The sequence below is a fragment of the Manacus candei genome, unplaced genomic scaffold (genome assembly GCF_025592945.1).
Source record: "Manacus candei isolate 608988 ecotype Guabito, Panama unplaced genomic scaffold, ASM2559294v1 h1tg000033l, whole genome shotgun sequence".
Classification (NCBI taxonomy): Eukaryota; Metazoa; Chordata; class Aves; order Passeriformes; family Pipridae; genus Manacus; species Manacus candei.
Window position 1 is genome coordinate 9,922,800 of NW_026138081.1, and position 19,120 is coordinate 9,941,919.

A 19,120-nucleotide genomic window follows, 5' to 3' on the forward strand; every position below is an offset into this window, starting at 1 on the left:
GGGAGGGACGCGGGCACACCGAAGAGCTCCAGGAAGCCGCGGGCTTCGCCTCCCCCGGCGGTGCGGGGCTGCCCGGGAGGCGGGGGCGCTGCCTCGGGGGGTGTCTGCGAGGGAAGTCCCGCCCCGGCGGCTCCCGGAGCGCGGCAGGGGCGGGCCGCGGCCGGCCCCTCGGCAGCGGGGCACTGACAGCCGCCCCGAGCGGCACCGCTCGCCGCTCCGCTCCCGTCCCGGCTGGCGGGTCGCTGCCCCGCGCCCGCCGCCCATGGGCCGCCGCCGCCGGGGGGCGGGCGGGACCGTGCGGCCGCAGTGAGCCCGGGCGGCCGAGCGCGGGGGGCGGCCGAGCCCCCGCGCCGCGGGCACCATGGACAGTATCCTGGAGCCCTTCCCTGCCGAGCGGCTCTTCCCCGCCGCCGGCACCGGCTTCCTCGACTTCAGCGACTTCAGCGAGGCGGACTTCCTCAGCAATGTGGTAAGGGACCGCCGGCAGCACCCCCGCCCCGGCGGGCCGGTCCCGGCACCGGGGACGAGACATGCCGCCGGGCTCGCCCCGCCTGCCCCGGGGTCCTGGCCCTGGGTGCGGGGGGTCCGGGGCTGCAGGTACCCGAGTGCCCCCCTGGACCCCGTTCGCCCGGGGAGACCCCACTGGGGAATCCCATTTTTTCTTCTACACTGCGGGTTTTTGAGCCTAATGGCTGGGGAGAAGCTTGCGGTGCCAGGCGGAGCGTGTACAACCTGCCTTGGGTCGGCTCGGGCAGCACCGGAGGCACGGCCGGGTGCCGTCGGGAGAGCTTTGAGCTCAGCGCCTCTGCTCTTCTTTGCCTGTAACTTTTCCTCAGAGTGACATTTGGGAGATGAAGCATCTCCTGCTTGGCGTTAAGGCTGGGCTGATTTACTTTGGAGAGAAGGGTGAGAGGGAAGAGTGACTTGGGAGGAAAATGTGTTGCCAGTCTCAAGAAACCAAAGGGGCATTGTTCACCTCTAGGGAAACCGTCCAGCCTCTCCCAAGAGTCAGGCAAGTCCTCAGTCCAGCGGCTCTCCCTGAGCAGCGTGCACAGGCTCTTCGCTGCACAGCCCGAGCTTTCTGTGGGAGTTTGTGCTGCGGATCCTACAGCCCCTCTGCCAGGCAGCACTCAGCACTGAGGCAGAAGGGGCAAGGGCCCCACCCTGGAGGTGGTTTAGAGGGAAGGCATCATCCTGGGCATGCAGGGATTCCACTGGCCTCTCAGCGGCTGCAGCCGTGGGACTGTGCCTGCCCTGGACAGAGAGATCTGAGCTATGGCTTGTAACTCCCCTGTCACAATACTGGCACCTCCCACATTCCCAGTGTAGCACTGTGGGGACTCCTTGCAATAGGAACAGAGGACAGGGAGAGGATGAATCCACTGATGAATCTACTCCTGCTTTCCTACGCAAAAAAATATCTAAAACCTTTTTTGCTGCCTCCTTTGTGAAGGAGACGGTAGAGATGTAAATTTGCATAAATGTTAAATGCACTGCACTTGGTGAGCAGAGGCACACTGGGTCTGGGAAAGAGATTATGTAGGCAGCTCCATCTCTCAGAAATCTCGCCAGCTCCTAATTTCCAAGATACCATTCTGCCTCAAGGACTGACTCCATTGGGCTCTACGGGACGCAGCAGAGTCCTGATGTGTTCAGGCAGACCTTCCAATGGCACATCATCCTAAGACTGAGTGCTCGCTCGCACCGCGAGGCCTTGCCTTCTTATATCTGAGAGACCTCTCATTAGGAGTCTTGTGCTTTCCCTATTTGCATATACATCCAGTGTGCATGAAGCTATGCTGATAAGAAGTGCTTTATGCCAAGACCATTTATTCCCTTATTGAAATGAAAATAGTGTGTATTGGCACCAGCCCTTTTACCCAGCTGTAACATGGGCTGCAGTCAGAAGTCAGGGAACCTCTAACCAGTATAGGTGGTACCTCTTTATAGTTAAACACAACTTCTGCCTGCAAGCAGACCCTGTGAAAAAGAAGGTTTTGTGTAAGAGTGCCATCTGGTGCCACCTGCCAGGACAGTGTGTTTAAAGTGTGTGGTGGCCGTGGGCAGGCTGGGTCTGTCCTGCCTCATTTAAATAGCCTTTCTGCTTGGAGAGCTGCTTCTGGAAGTAGCTTGCCCTTGTCTTCTCCTTAACTACATTGCAGTGACTCAGACATCGTTGTGCTCAGCTGACAGTAGAATGGATTTTTTTTAATTTTTTTTTTTTGTGTGTGTGTGGATTTTTTTTTCCAACTGCCAGCACCACAAAGTTCTGCTGGAGTGCAAGAGTCAAGCTGAACTTGCTGCAGATGATAAATATAAGAGATTCTGTAGCCACTTCTCACCTACCAAATCTGTTGGTGATACAAGAGCCAAAACATAATACATCGCCCTCTTTGTTCTCACTCTGCATGACAACGGGGTGGGGGTGGGGGAAGGAATACACTTAGATTTTCTTACTAAATCCAGCAAATCTCTTGGGATCTTGAGATGTGTGGAGAAGTTCTTTTTACATAGAACTGTGCAAAGCATCACTGCACAATAGCCCACAAAGTAACCAGTGCCTTTGCTTCAATGATGGGCAAACTTTTCTATATATTGTTCAGTAGACATTTCTCTTAAAGCAGGCCAGGACTTTTGGCCATAAATTGTGAAACTTTTCCTGAGGATGATTTCCTCTGTTCAGAAAGGAAGCAGAAAGAAAAGATGGATGAATATTACTGCAGAGGCTGTGCTCCTCTTCAGAAGGAATTACATGTCTCTAAACTACTCCTCTTTCGTCAGTCTTGGCACTCCTAATGAGTCATCTTGGTCTCTAAAAAATGGTTCTCTGTATTGTTCATCTAAAGTTGTGACAAAGAATTAATGAAGGCACATCTGTAGATGTATCTTCAAAAAGGTCTGTGTGCTTGCAACAGAAAAAAAAAATGAATAAGTGTGGGGGCTGCTTCAGAGAGACCTATCCAATTTGTAGGAATAGGTTGCAGAAACCTCATGAAATTCAGCAACGACAAATCCCAACTCCTGCCTTTGGGATGGATGGGTGTACTGACCCGCCAGAGGTCATGGGGCACTGCTGTGCCCTGATAGCAAAGGCAGCTGGGAGCAGGAGGGCAGTGGTAGATAGACAGAGGGAAGTGATTATCCCTCTTTTCTTGACAATCATAAAACTGTATCTGAAATACAGTGTCTGGTTTTGGACTGACTGGTACCAGAAAGACATTGATAAAGCCGAGTGTATAAAGGGGATTGTCACAAAGATAACTGGGGGCTGGAGAACTTCTCCTGTGAGGAGTGGCTGAAGGAGTTGAACTTGTTAGCTGGAGGAGAGGCAGCTCCAGGAGGACCTAGCAGAAGCCTACCTGCACTGGTGAGGAAGTTGAGCTCCCACCCAACATGCATGAGGTTATGATTATATGATGGGGTTTGTTTTTTGTTTTTTTTTAAATCTTGAGGAGAGTGGTGTCTGCTTGGTAATTGGAAGGGAAATCTCCAAGGAACACAAAATGTCTTTCTTCATTTAAGCTTCTGCTAGCCAGACTTAAATAGGATGGCTAATAGCACTGTCAGTCTCCTTTTGCTCAGGAGGCCACATACTGCTCTTGAACTTAGGGAACTTTGCTCATCTTTTTCTACCAGAAGGACCTACCATATGAAGCTAATCCTGCATGCAGTGCCTGTTTATTAGTTTCACCTGTTTGTGTCCTGCCCAGTCCAGCGTTTCTGGTAATTTCTGAGAACACCCATCTATTCGCTTACAGTCTATTACACCTGCACTCAGAGAGCTCTTACTTTCTCTTTCAGCTCCTATCAGTGCTGTGAAACTCTTCAAAAGACTTAATCTTTTGAGTCAGATTCACCACTGTGCTTCACTAGGTTTGTGGCACTCTAGTGTCAGAATGAAGCCAGAATAAAGCAGCCAAACAGGAGTCACGTGTTTCTTTTTAACCCAGTACCCCAGTGGGTTTGTTTCTTCCCTCTGTTTCTGTGTTTTATAGTACAAAAAACACCTTCAAAGATGACTTTAGATATTTATGTAAACACAGCTTTATTTTGACTCTATGCTTTTCGAAGCATATACTTTACCTCCTTCTAAAAGAAAGACATCAAGACAAGAAAATAGCCTGCATGCTAGCTGAGGTCTCCACTGTTAGAAGCTGCAGAATGGCAGTTCAGGCTGTCTGAGGAGTGCTAACCCACTACCTCTGGGGAATGCACAGTAACATGCTCTTTCACTGTGTTATCCTATATGACCAGGCAGTGTGACAAGTGGCATTTTCTGGAGCCTATGGGGGGACAGCAGAATAGAAGAACTGCTTGTCTCTGTGGGTTTGCTCCTTGAGTGCAAACTGGGTGTTGTGCTTACTGTATGCTCTTTCCTTCAATATTACCCAGCCTGCAGAAAGGATAGTGGCAGGACTGTACGTAGTGAGCAGGCTGAGAGCAGTGCTGGTGCAACTCATAAGGGGATCTTCCCCTGAAGATGAAGAGAGGATATTTCACCATGGATGATTGTCACTCTTATAAGAAGCCTGTACACACTTCTATTCCTCTTATGACTACTACAGGGACATAAATAGCGCTTAAGTGGTGCTTAGGTCTTGGACTGACCTTTGGTCTGAGTGAGTTTCATGCTCTGTATACTCCTTCTCACCATCTCGGTGCACGCTGAGGACGAAGAACTCAGGCAGATTTGATCACCCACTTCTTAGCCCTTCCAGTTGCTAGACATGGTAGCTCTGCTGTAATGGAAGGCTAGGTCTCTGGAACTGATGGTAGTCTGTCATGGGGACACATGCAGCAAGCATTTTGGCCCTCTATTCCTATGCCTTGTAAAATTTATTCAGTAACACACCTGTGGTTAGTTAGCCAAGTTCTGGGAATGGAAAGGCTGTTTTCTTTAAATTTTGCTTGGAACTTGTCAGTTAGATTCCTGGAGGATCTGGAGCATGGATACAGAGAGATTTGGTGGGGCCATCAGACCTGGCCTGATGGAGATGAATCCTAATATAATAGTTCCTAGATCTTCCTATTTCATTAGTCTCTTTGGATCCATCTTGTGGTTCCTCCACTTCATGTCCTGCTGTTCCTTACTGTCTCGTGGTGGGACTTATGCCTGCAGAATTGCTAGCAGTAGGATGAAACCAGAACTGTACATAGCAGTCCATGGGTCTCTGAGCATCATCACCGCAGGGTCACCACCAGTAAACATGTTTCCATTTTGGTAATGAAGAGAGGGAGAGACTTGAATTTCATTTGGAAGACTAGGTCAATACTGTCTTCAGAGACTGTGGATCATTCATGTGTCCTACCTGCCAGGAAAATGATAAATATTGAGATAGTCTTCCAAAATAAAACATTCATCTATTGGACAACTGCCTGCATGTGCTGGAATCCACTGTTCTACACGCTCAGCCAAAGTGGGAGAACCCTTTGACTGTGCTGGTAGGCCAGAGCCAGGAGGTTGCAACTCAGAGCAGGACTGCAGGAAGGTATGTGTCCAAAACAGGGTTAAACAGTGGAGCCAGAGCCATCAGTCTTAGTGGGGAGAAACAGGAAGGACTTTGGTGAAGTGCTTGGAGGGTAAACAAAGGGAGCATTTGGCAGGAGGTGGAAGTACATCTGTGCATACAGTCCACTCCCACTGAGGAAGGGTGTCAGCAGCACCAGCTGGGAGATGCTGTATTGCTCAGACCATGTCTGCCAAGTGATCCCCATCCCCTGGCAGCCATTCAGTGCCACCACCCCTTTCAGAGAGGAGGAAACCTGAGGCCTCATTCGTACAGATGAGACTGCAGAAAACCTCTGAGAAAACCCATTGAACCTCCTCCTGTACCAGTACAAATGCCTAAGCATGGTGGGTGTGTGGCTTCTGAATCCCATGAGATGTATTGGGTTCATCAATGCAAAATGTCTTCTGCTGCCTGGGAGCTCATCTGGTACTGCACTGGTCCCATCCCATGCTGTGCTGGTCCCATCTGGTGCTGCACTGGTCTTGCTGAAGCCTGCAATAGAGCTGTCTCTGGTATAGAGAAGGAAACTGGGAAAGAAGAGCGTCTTTCTAAAGCAGCCATTAAAGGGGAATTTAGAAGTAGGGATTTCATAGTCACAGGTGTAGCTGCACTGTTCAAAATAAAGCCAGGCTGACACCTCTGTGACACACTCCTATATTTCCACTGAGAAAGATCTACTCCCGTGCTTGCTCCTTTTTTTGTCAGTACTTCCCTGTAGGTTTTAAGACTGTAGTATTTAATTAGCATTTGGTAATTACTTGTTTCCTATTTAAAGAATTCTCAGTGTTAAAGGAAGCAAAGAAAGAGGCTTAACTCTCCGGAGTTGTCTTTGTCCACATGGCAGGTCCTCTTCTCACAACCACAGACAGGGTTGTGCTTGATACAAAGATATGATTCTTGAGACCAACTTGTACCAATGCATTCCAAGGAAGGGATGAGTCAACCCACTAAAGCCTGTGTGTCCTTGTACTGTTGTGCAGTCCACTGCAAGAAACCAGATGGTTCCCAAAAGCCAGTTGGTGACTCTCCTTGCTGCAGAGTTACAGGGAAGCAGATAAGGCACCAGCAATGAAGCTGTGCCTAAGAAATGGCCGAAAGCTGTCTCGTTGGCTGGGAGATTTCCCAGGGAAATTCCAGGCATGTGCTGCAAGGTCAAGTGCAGTCACCTACACTTCACAGGCAACCTTGTGGCCAGCATTGTTCTTCAGGAGAAGTGTCTATTGGAGGAGCCAAGTGTGTTAGTCCTCACTTCCAAGCCAATCTCAGTCCTGGGATTACTAACCTCACCAATTCCCGTTTTCTGCTGGGGTCTGTATTCTCTTTACACATCTGAAGTGCTGAGACTTCATGTCTCCACATGGGAGATGAGGACTGATAATAAAGGTGGAACCAAAGCCATGTTTCTCGGCTGAGCCCTGTGCTGGCACTGTCTCTGTCCCGCTGCAGCAGGTGACTTCTTGTGCTTGCAATGTTTGGTATCCTCTGACTGAAATTACAAATCCAGTTTTCAAGCTGGCATTAGGACAGGGTGGGTGCTTGCACGAAGCCCTTCTCTTACTTTTTCCTGTCTTTGGAGCTCAACTTGTGTTGTAAGATGTTAGGTATTTTCTTGGGTTGGTGCCTGAATGTTTTGCAACGTCCCTCAGAGCAGAAATAGCTGAAAGGTTGGGAAGAGCCAAGGGCATGACCGGAGTGGCAAGGGACTGCAGGTATCATACTGAAAGACAGGCTGTGTCTTTCAACCCAGTTGCTTCCCATGTCTGCCATACAGTGTTTACAACTATCTAACTTATTCCCAGCTGCTCAAGAAAAAAATTTTTTCTGCTTTCCTGTAGGGTCACACTATTTAAAGTTTTCATTTCCTGTAGTTCCTTGAACTGACCTGAACACTCCAGCCTTATCCTCTCACCCACCCCCTTTCTGACTTCTTTACCCATCTTCTTTTCTCTTTCTTTGCGTATCTCCTTTACTCTTATTTTCTTAAATGCTTCCAGGGCTTTCTGCCTTTGAAATCGTGAGGAGCTGCTCTGGTTTGGTTAGTGTCCAAGTGATAGATGCTTGACACTGATCTTGACATGTTGTTTAGCCAGAACAAGGTCTCATGAAGGTTGGAACTGCACATATCCACACACTGTTTCACTCCTATATTTCTTGTCCTCTTTTATCTTATCATTTTCTAAGACTGCAAAAATTCCCTGTACAGTACTGTGCAAGGCTATTCTCCCTGAAATTAGTATGTAATTTAAAACAGGACTGGAGTAATTAGTACCATCTCTAGCACTCAAAGGTGATGGCTTATGTGAGGTCATTCGTTACGATCATGGTCCATCCTATTCCAGAGGAAACTTACCCCTGACTACCTCAGAAAAGTTTCTTTTGGCTTCTTTACACTGTGACTTTGTCTTGATTAGGAAAAATGTTTGCTTAGGTCAGTCTGGCTGACCCGATTAGCAAAGCCTGCTCAAAATGCAGTTAGCATTTTTCCTAGAATAGATGCAAAACATAACACCTTCAGCTCAGCAATCTGTGTCAGGAGTTCCCCTGCAACTGGAATGTCAGGGCTCCCTTGGAAGGCTGGAGGAGAACTACGGCTTGGGCCTGGCATCAAGCATTTTACAGAGGAGGGAGCTGGATACGACATTGTTTTTGGACAGTCATATTGGATTGTCAGCATCCCTCCTGCAGGTGAGCTTTCTCTGATGTCCAAACAACTTCCCCTGTGCTGAGCTCCCCGCCAGTGTCATGGCTTCTCCTCTTGATGGCAGGACACGTCCAGAGGGAAGCACTGCAGATCAAAAATAACACATCTCTGCTGTTCAAGGTGCAGGGAGTCTACCATGAGAACCTGCTCCTGTGTCTGCAATATTTGCAGTCCTCTCACTGTGAGAAGAGCTTTCCCCCCTAGAAGAGGTAGCTGAGGCAGAGGGAGACCAGGATGACAAAGAGGACCCAGGTCCAGAGCCTCAGTAGTTAATTTTTGCATGTCATGACAGCTTAATGTTAAATTAGTCCAGTAAACTCATGACAGTTGAAGGAAGGAGCTGGGCAAGTGCTTTTGGCTGAGCTCACTGCTGCCCTGGGGAGGAACTGCAAGCCAGGCAGCTCAGGGAGGAGGAAACCAGCTCTGACATTTGTAAAGACTGTTGATGGAAGGTTTCTTTCAAAGACTTTTCAGTCTTTCGATCTGGGAGCTCTTTGCCTGGGGAGTTCTGGAAATCTGGCTCTTCTTTCCCGGCAAATGTGGCAAATTCTGAGAGCTGACGAGGTGCTGTTGAGCCACAAATGCTGAATTACCAGTTGAATGACGTTGGGTTTGTTTTTGTTGTGTTTTTTTCTCTCTTTATGATCAGTAATGCAGTGAGGTTGTCAGGAATGGGAGAACTGTATCGTAGTCCTGGCTCTGCCAGTTACTTAGTGTGTGATCCTCAGGGCATCACTTCCAGCGATACAGCTTTTGCTTGCTATAAAAAACTACATGTTCTTACTGACATGGGGCAGTGTCATCAATAGGTGAAGCAGATCAATGAAAAGTTAGACCGGGATGGGGTTTCGCTAGTAAATATCTTCCAGGAAAAGTTCAAAGGAGCTATTACCTTACTTCCCTGGTTAGAGTCTCTTTGTAGCTATACATGATATTAGCAACATTTTCAGTTTGGCTGATCTATTCTACACTGATCTCCCAGCTATCCTTCACCCCTCTCCTGTTCCTTGTCCCTGTGGACTGCATGTGTCTGATTTTGACCTCAGATACTTCAAGCTAATCCAGGGTAATCTTTCTGTGTCAGTCTGAGTGACTGTGTTGGTCAGCATTAGGATTTAAACTAAAGTACTTGGCCCATGCTGTCGCTGGCCTGACCTCTTTGGGCCTTACTGAAAACCAAACAATTTGTGCTTTATATAAATCCAGTGAATGGGCTGTACTCATACCTCATCCTCCACTGCACAACCAGATCCTGGCTCAGTCACAAAACCTAACTTCTCCCTGGGTTTGATGCAACTTGCTGAGAGCACTCTGTTACATTTCTGCCCAAAACTGCTGCATGGTCAGGCCTGGGCTGAGTTCCCAGGCCTCCAAGACTATGTCTCCCCTGGCTTGTAAATGAGAAGGAGGTAACAAGCTAAAAATACCAGAGTGTCGTGGCTTTATCAGTCCCCAGCAGGGCGTTCAAGACCCCTGTCATCCCTCCTGCTTCTCAGAGCATCGTTTTGTACTTTCCCTTTCTTTGGAGGTGCCTTTTCCTCGCAGTAAGTCTGCCAGACTTGTTGTAAAGTTAGGATCATCATCATCCATTGGGAAGAGTGATACAGAGGTTGCTTTTCCATTCTCTGATGCTTCTCCTGCTCTTCAGGTTTTGTCAAATATAGTTGGCAGCAGTCCAGCAGCTGGATTAGCAGTAAGTAATGAGTAAATGGCCTGCAGCCCTTTTTCAGACCTGGCAAAGCACACACTTTTCAGTTTTTCCTTACATGTCTTTGAGTCCTGTTTTTATCATTCTGGGAGAGAGCTAAGTAGCAGCACATGCTGCTCTGGTGAATGCTGGGGACAGAACAGAGGGTGCTGTGCTCCTTTCTTTGTCACTAATTAGCACCAGGGTGGTAGGTAGAGGCTGCTAGTGAGGACAGCAGAACTCCCCTTGTAACTGCAGCCACAGCGAGCAGTCAGTGGCAGCTGCAAGCAGCTGGGGTGTGAGTTGCAGCAGAGCAGAAGCAATGCTGATTTCTTAATTTTCCTACATGCTTCAGGCTCCAGGGGAGCAGCCCTGGCAGCCTCCTCCTTTGTGGCCAGGAGCTGAAGTCCCAGGTGAGATGAAGGCATACGTTACTGTGTCAAGCCCCGCAGCTACATAGCGTGATGAGGTCACAGCCTCGATATCTACAAGTAAGTGACAGAGACCCGTGTCCTGACCAGTTTCCCATCCACCGGTCTCAGATGCCTTTCTGACATTTGATGAAACTGAATTACATAGAGTTGTCAGAGGATTTTTTTTTTTTTTATTTTGGGAAAGGGAAGAGGGAAGGAGGCCAGAAGGGATGGAGAACAGGGAGAGAAAGAGGAAAGAAAAAGTGAAGACAAGAGAGAGGTAGCTATGCAGTTAGCATTTCTGAGCCATCTGGACCTGTTGGCATGGCCCCAGTTGGACAGGCTCACAGGTTTATCCACAGCATGATGTAATCTCCATTGTCCAGCATTTGATTTTTCTCCTTGTGCTGGATGGCCTCGTATCTAGTGCATGTCTGGAGCGGGCATTTTGATTTCCTGTTGCTATTTGTGGACTTTTCCTGGCCGATCCTCAAGAGCGGTTTGCATTCCTCAAGCAGAAGCAGCAATGCCACCCCGCCGGCAGGAGCGGAGGCCAGCTGCAGCCAGCCTGCCAGCCAGGGAGAGGCAGCTCCACACAGGCAACCAGCTGTGCTTTGCACCATGCTGCAGCTGGAGAGAGGGTGACACCTCTGCCTACTGCTTAGGCTGCTGCAGCTGAGCTCAGGAGTCTGCTCAGCCTTCAACACCAGCACAGAGAGGGCTGGCAGAACTGCCATTCCTGGATGCTTGTGGGCTTCCCTGCCCTACTGGGCCTTGCAGCAGAACAGGAAGAAAGAGAAATTTATTTGACCCAAGACCTATTCCTCCCATTGGTAGATGTGAGTAAAAAGCAACAGATAGTCTCTCTCCCTTGCAATTGCCAGCACTAAAGAGCACCAGGACTCTCAGCTACCCTGTGAAGCAGGTGGGCTTCTCAGCACATGGGAGGGACATGATCTGACGCTGCCATATGCCCACTCTTCATGGTGGAAGGCCTGTGGTCCCCTTCCCTCTATCACTGTGTGCCATTTCCAGGAGGTAGTGCAGTCTAGTGGGAAGAATTCAGACTCGGGTTCTCTCTATGATCTGTGGGAGACAGCCATGCCTCACCGAGACCAGCCATCTCTTTTTTTCTTGAGTCCTTCCCAGCACATGAAATGAAGGTTTGCATGTCCACCTCTATAAGAGTACACTGTTTGAAGGTCTTTAAGCTACAGGAGGTACTCAGTCGTAAAGCAGCCTTCATCACTACATAAACTCAATGTGTGGAGGTGCAAACAGTTGAGCTGTAGGTCCCCTCCTGCCTTTAGAATCAGGACAATTCCCAAGCTCCTGTATGGCTGGGAAAAACTGAGATACTTGGAGGATGAAGATGGGGTTTCTCTACAGTGTACCACTGCTGCAAGCAAATCTCAAATCCAGAGATACGAGGGGCCTGCTTCAGACTATGCCATTTCTCTCCCTCACATCATGCCCACATGCCTCCCTTAGCTTTGTTTCCTCCACAGGCTTGGGAATGGGGAAGTTGAGTGCAGTGATCCCTAGGGAGCAAAATTATTTTCAGCAGACAATCCTACTGCCTGGCTCAGAAGTTGCACCCAGAGGGAGCACCCAAAGGGAGCAGGGCTCTGCTTTCATAATACCCCAGGGAATGCCTGTCCACCAGCGATGGACTCCCTGGAACCACAGAGCTGAGCTTTTCCACCCGACTCAGCTCTGCTGAGTGCAAGAGTAGCTCTGGAAAACGATGGCCTCATTTTAAACCAATTGGCAAAACTCTTGCATCTCTGCTGGGAGTGGGCCAGGGATTCTGAGTCACTGCTTGAGTGGGTTGTGGCCAAGGTAGTCTTACCCAAGATATTAAGTGAGAGAGGAGAGATACACCCAGGAGTGCCAGCAGAAGGAGAAATAGTCATGACCACAATTAATAATAATATAATGATGAAAATATTCAGAAATGCACTGCCCACTCAAAAAATGAAGTTTGAGGACAATTCAAATGCTGTAAAGAAAAGAGAAGAGAGGAGAGAGTCGAGAAAGACCGCCAAAGCCTGCATGTCAGCTGCAACGCAAGGAGTCCCGTCCAGCTGGCCAGGGTTCAAAGAGCTCCTATTGTCCAACAGCATTTCCAAGACACCATTCAAAACTTTCAGAAAATGAACCCAAGATGCAGGGTGAGATTTATCACACAATGAAGGCAAGCCAAATGTGTGCACCATTTCAGAGAGAAGAGACAAGAAGGCAGCAAAAGAGGAGCACAGCAGGGGAGAATCAGGAAGCAGAGGCATGAGGGAAGAGGTTGGCATGAGAATGCCTGCTGCTATAAGCATCCAGGCAGGAACAGAGGGCTGGCTGCATCTGTGCTGGGAGACACACTGGGCACTTGTGAAGGGTTTCGTCTATATGGAAAACACCATACTTGGGAAAATTCACTTAGTGTTGGGGTTAAGGGACAGAAAGGGACGTTCTCACTGATGCTTCTCTTTTGTTGCACATAAAACCATGATGGACACTGTTATGTTATCCACATGATGGATGGTTATTGTTGCTTCTGGTCCTGGATTATATACCTACAAAATAAGGCCATGTCTGAAAGGATGTCCAGAAGCCAAACCACTGTAGATTTTATCTTGATTTTCTAAGGCTCCCACTTTGGACTGACTACCATGGCAGGGCTGTAACTTCTTTTGCCACAGGAATCACTCACTTCCCCCTGGGAATTGATCATGTTAAAATCTAGCAATTAACTACACAGAAAGATAATTTAATCTTTGAATCTGCTGCTAACGTGGAGTTACGTGACCACCACTTGCCATCATTAAATAAGTCCTCAAGTTTTCCCTGCCTGCAATATGACCAATGCTGTTTCTGCTGTCTGTAGAATAACCTGGCAGGGTGGCCATGCCATACCACACTCCACAAATTAAAAGGTGAGTTGGATTTGTTCTCACGAAGATCTCTGGTAGTAAGGACTTTTTTATCTAAGAGCAAAAAGCCTGAGAAAACACTTTGGACACTTAAGCTAGAGAGTTCCTCTTTGCAATTACTCATATGTTTGGTGACTGTATTTAGCTTCTAGTTGATTTGGTTGTGTTTTTTTTAAGGAGTGGATTTATCTGGAGGCATTAAACTGAGATCAGTTGCACATGATGAGTTTGAAGCAGGAGACATGAATGCAGCTCCTGCACTCAGCTCTGTAAGGAACCATATTTGATTACCAGATTGGTTCCTCTAGGCCCTAAAACCCATGAAACTGTGCATCATTTCCTTGTTCTGCTCCAGGGACATCCAGAAAATGGATTCATAAAACCACCAGCTTCTGCAGACACCACTCCAATGCTGGGATGCAGATGTCTGCTTGATCTCAGACACAGGAACTTTCACGGCAGGAATTCAGGGCATAATAGGTTTCCTGTCTTCAAAGGAACTTGGGATCTTTTCTTCTCAGAAGCTTGAGTGCATGATACCATGCGTCTCCACATTTCTACTTCTTCTGAACAGCTACAGGGCACTTGGCTGCTGGGCCTTGTCATGAAGAAGTCCAGCTTGAAGAGGGCGTAGCTCGAGAGCCAGGTGTTGTGAAAGGGTTTTCACAGACTTCCTTTCTCCTTCAGCAGTGATTTTCATCCCGTGGTTGAAGTGACTGCCTGATCTCTGACCAGTCAGATATCCATCCTCATCTTTGGAAATAAAGGGCTTTGACCCCCTGGCTCACCAACATCACACCAACATCTACCCCAGGATGGTGTTAATCCAGGATGCCCCAGTAGTGACGAATGGTCTTAGAGGTGCTACTGCCCTCTGTGGGCTAGGAAGGGTTTCCCCATTCTCCAGAGACTCTGGTTTCTGCAGCTCCACTGCTATGGTGAAAATGATACCCTCAGCATTGAAGCTGAAGTTAAATTTCCTATCTACTGCTCAGGGCACAGATTTTCCACTGCGATGTTGGCGGCAGGTCAGAAATCTGCATTCCAAGTCGAATTGCTTTGAAAACTGTCCTGGGGCGGGACCCCATTCAGTCTGCTGCTTGCAAAACCCAGCCTGGCCACTGAAGAGAGTTCCAGCTCTTGCCCTCTCAAGATTTTGCGTGAAAATCCCTCACATCCTTGAGTCACAAATCAGCTAGTCCATACTTAGTTGCTCTGTAATTGCCCTTTACAAAGGCCCAAGGAATGAAAGCCACCAGTAATGTTTGGTATTAGCTGCATGCCTCAGCTTTTGGACTTGAACAGAGTACAACTATCTTCCTCTTCCAAGTCCTGCTTTTCTTTATGGGTCTACAGGGACCTGCCAGGGGACAAAATGTGAATTATCTCTGATTTTGCTCTTTGAGCACTGAAGAGAAACAGTTTCAATTAAACAAATGAAAATGATTGTAAAGATAATACAGACCTTTCCTCCTTTTGTGGTTATCTCCCAAAGAAGATTTCCTCTATCTCCCAGTGTGCCTTTCTTGATTTCGTGCAAGATGCAGAAAAAAGGCTCATAATGGTATGAGGCTGACAGGCTGTCTAAGAGCAGAGATCTGCCAGCTCTGGCAACTCCATACTGGGCAGGGCCAGAAGCTTCCAAGAAAGATGGAGGCAATAGTGGAGTGGCATTTATTCTAACTTATTTTTGTTATTGAATATAAACGCTCCCATCCCACTGACTGGTGCTCAGCTTGAGCAGTTGCACCTCTCTAATTTGTTTTCAATTGTATTGAACATTCATTCTGCATTTCATGTCTTTTGGTGATACTGTGACCCAGCTTCACATCAGCATGGCAGGATTGTTCACAGAGAGTCATGCAGAGTAAACCAGTATTTTCTTTCATTTGCCCTGTCTTCTGCCTTTCATTGCATCACACATCCCTCACCATTAAGCAGAATTGTTCCACAAACTGCTCAGGCAGACATGCCACACACAATTAAATCCACGTAGGCTTTTCCAGGGTAGATTTGCCTCTAGATTTGCAAGGCTGGGCCAGAGACGCATCCCTAGGTTGTGCAGGGATGCTGCACGCCTACAAGCATGGCTATGGACACCCAGTTGTGTTCTTGCTGCTGTGCCTCTGTGGTGACTGAGAAGGGATGGATGTGTTTGGGCTCTGCAAAGGGCACACCTGGATGAAGGTGGATTGGGATAACATAGCAGATAGGGCCTTCACAAAACTGATGGATTCTATTTTCACACATATGGACATAAAGTTCACATGAACTTCCTCCCCGAGACACTCCAGCAGCTGAAAGCCCCCCATCATGGTGTGGAGTTAGAGTGTCACTGAGAGCCTGCTGCAAATGCAGCTGAGGCTGCTATGTTAACACAAAGCACCAATTTGGCCAAGAGAGCAGAGATGACAATACAGCTTCTCTCTCCAGGAGCTACTGCTTGTGTGAAGTCTCTGCCTGGAAACTGTACTGACCTTGGCTTGGGAAGGAGCAAAGAAGAGGAAGAGACCCCTGCCAGCTTGCCCAGGGGTACCTGCATTCCCATGGAGAACAGCTCCTACGCATCTCTGTTTGAACACAGCCCAGCTGCCACCATGATGGCTCAGAAATAAAGGCGACTTTGTTCTGTAGCAAGCAGGTGTCTTCAGTTCTCCAAGTTCAAGAAAAGCCTTGAAGGACAAACTTTTTATTTACCTTTCACAGACTCCTAGAAATACACCCCAAATCTTCTGCCAAATGAGGGCTAAGAGCAGCTGATCTAAATGTTTCATCCCAAGAAGGTTGTGTCCGCTTCTGCGCATGGTTTAAATCCTGCTCTAATTTTTTTTAATCAGTCAGCTGCAAGGCAGTTGTAAGCCAAAGGAAATTTGGGATGTTCATTGCACATGTAGCATACAGACAGTAAAAGCACTCTGAAAAGTGGAGGCATTCCTCATTATCCTCCAGGGTGCTGCTGCTCCGGGAGGAGGGGTGCTCCTGTCTCTGCAGATTCAGCAAGTCTCATGCAATAGGCAAACTATGTACTGTAGCTGCTTCCCACTCCAGGCCAGTGGAGCCGATTTTGCCAAAGGGTGGCTGCCATTTCCCCCTCCGCCCTAGCACGTGCATACCTGCCCTGCACTGTGGCACCCGCAGGTGATTGGAGGGCACACAGATGGCCACGACACCATGGCCACACTGCAGTGCCACTTGCCTTTTGATTCACGTCGGCCTGCGTTCTGCCTTGCTTCAGTCATTCCTCTTGCAGGGCACTCCCAATCTCTCCCACATCACCACTGCCAATGCCGGCTGCTAATCCTATTTATGCTGAACACACTAGAGCCAGATGTGGGGACTGCAGCAGCACTCAAAGTGCATCCACTGGTGCTGCTGGGAAACCCAGTCACAGGCTAGCAGATTTCAACTTCCCCTTTTTCTCCCTTCTTTTTATTCTTTCAGGAGCAAAAACATTGAAGTAAAATACTTAACTCGCCCTCTCTTCCTGAGCTGGTGCCTCCCAAGGTTCCTTCCCAATGAACTGCAGGCTTGTAAACTCTGAGCTATTACACAGCTGCAGTCTCGGAATTTCGAAGGGGTCTGTGTTGTGCACATGCTTTTATCAACATCACCCGCTCCGCCAGCTGATGGCTTTGTCCCCCTTGCCAGGGTTGTAGGGGAGGAGGGGGAAAAATCAGGAAACCTTCCTGCTTGCCAGGAAGGTTACAGCAAGCCGTGGGAGCCGTATGTGCCGGAGGGTGCCTGCAGAAGGGCCGGGCCGGTGTTCCCTGGGGCGCTCCCAAAGGATCCCGGCAGGAGAAGGAGCGGCCCGCGCCGCTCCGTCCTAACCCTGCACTCCTCGCGCCCGCCGCGCGCCGCTGGCAGCCGCCTCCCATTGGCCGCCGCTCGGCGGCGCCGGCCAATGGGCGGCCGCCGCTGCGGGCCGTTGGAAGCGCGCCGCGGCGACCGTTACCCGCCGGCGGCCGTCCCGCGCGCGGGGGGGCCGGGCCGGGCCGGACCGCCCGGCCCGTGAGGGGCTGCGGCACTCGGGCCCTGCGCGCCGCGCCCACAGTCACCCTCCCCTGATTGTGCCTTGAGCCGCCGTCGGTCCCTCCTATGTCTTGTGGCGCCTAGCGCTGGAAATTGTAAATCCAGGACCTTGGAACGGATGCGCGGTGGAAGGAGGTTTCCACACTGAGTTGTGCCTGAGCCTTGCAGAGATGAGAGGAGACTCCGGGGAGAGCTTATCGCTCTCTACAACTGCCTGAAAGGGGGTTGTAGCTGGGTGGGGGTTGGCCTCTTCTCCCAAGCAACTAGTGAGAGAACGAGAGGACATAGTCTTAAGCTGCAGGTTTAGGTTAGACATTAGAAAGACTTTCTTCAGTGATTAGACATTGGAATGGACTGCCCAGGGAGGTGGTGATTACATGTGCACACATGATGGTGTTTGGTCATAGGTTGGACTCAATGATCTCGGAGGTCGTTTCCAACCTAACTGATTCTGTGACTCTGTGATTCTACAGACAGCAGCAAATTCTGGGCCTGGTTCTAGATCAGGTTCAGTTTAGTCCACCATGCAGTTCAAGGTTGTGATGCTGAAAGTAATCACAGGTGACTTGGGCATTGCCACAGTCTCAGAAAGACTGAGAGGTGCTGCTGGTCCAAGTGCTGTCCTGCTGCTGGAGGGAAATGGCAATGGTGCCCGCAGACAGTTTGGCCTTTGGTGCTTCAGCCATGGCACACAGAGAAGCAGGAATAGCAAGGGGGTAGCAGGGCAATGACAAGTTGTTCAAGCATATCAGGGATCTGGGCAGACGAGGCATGGAGGAGCAGGGAGCACTGGTACATGAGGGGAGAGAGCAATACAGGTCAGAATAGAGGGGTACCAGAGGGGTCTGAGAGAGCCAAGAGGTGGTTGGATGTTCACTTGAGCCCCTCGGGGTGCACATGCACCAACTGGAGTGTGTGGAGAAGTGTTCACAGCATCTGTCCATCCTGCCTGAATCTTGTTAACATTGTTGAGAACTTCACTTTCATAAAGTCTAAAATTTTCTGCATTTTAAAGAGAGCAGAAGGACTGTCTGGAGTGTATGGGCTCTTCTTTCCTGGAATGTAAAGAAAACCTCAGCTCTGCAGCTGGAGTGCAGGGGGCTTCATTCCTTAGTGAAAGCAGAGAAGGGAAATGCAGATGTCACAGCTGGGACAGGAGATTTATCTTGGCAAGCAAAGAGGAAAAATACTTTCAAAAAGAAAAGAGAAAACTCAGAAGAATCCACTCCCCATCTTCACTGCCTGCCAGCACGAGCAGAACCTCCAACCTGCAAAGGCCCTTCGTCTCCTGGGCCTGGGCTGCCGCCCAGCTGGATTAGCCCCTCGCTGCTTTCTCTTTGGAGTGAGACCATTGTGATGGGACCAGAAAGGCTGTGAGAACCAGGCTGATCCTGAAGAGAGGCTGTCTCCAAACAACTCAGCTGGAGGTAGGAAAGGAAAAGTCACAGTCAAAGGATGGAAGCATGAAAAGGAAAAGGAGGGACAGAGGCAGCCAGGATGACTACAGAGAACTGGATCCAGGGAGAGGAAATCATCCCCTCCTCATCCATGCAGAGTGCCCCTGGGCTACAGGAGTGACACCTTAAGGCATTCCATGCACGCCCAGGCAGGGGAGAAGCGTTAGTGCCTCAGTCTCTGCTTGGGGCCTCCAGAAGTCTAACACCAGCTCTGGGTGGGGAGAAACGTACAGCTTGCATTTGGATGTCTGAATGCCTTACATTAGCTCCCCAGATAACTGTTGTACAACAGGAAAGGGTGTTCAAATGAGAAGTGCACGCACGCACATACAGTGTGCTATTTAGACAACCCTAAGCATGAGGTCAGGATGAAAACATGTGGTGGAAATATGTTTG

At 49.1% G+C, this 19,120-nt stretch overlaps 1 protein-coding gene across 8 annotated transcripts in view; it reads left to right on the top strand.

Moving 5' to 3' along the window:
• The first annotated feature begins 245 nt into the window (after positions 1-245).
• CREB3L1 (cAMP responsive element binding protein 3 like 1) overlaps positions 246-19,120 on the top strand; it is a 45,937-nt gene continuing 27,062 nt past the window's right edge. For 3 of the 8 annotated variants that reach the window (XM_051791670.1, XM_051791668.1, XM_051791669.1), the window contains exon 1: positions 246-469. In XM_051791670.1, coding sequence (XP_051647630.1) covers positions 362-469 — 108 coding nt within the window. In that variant the 5' untranslated portion in view covers positions 246-361. Of the gene's footprint in view, positions 470-17,232; positions 17,403-17,545; positions 19,087-19,120 lie in introns of those variants that run through there. The other 5 variants (XM_051791671.1, XM_051791677.1, XM_051791674.1 and 2 more) reach the window with 3 other exon arrangements.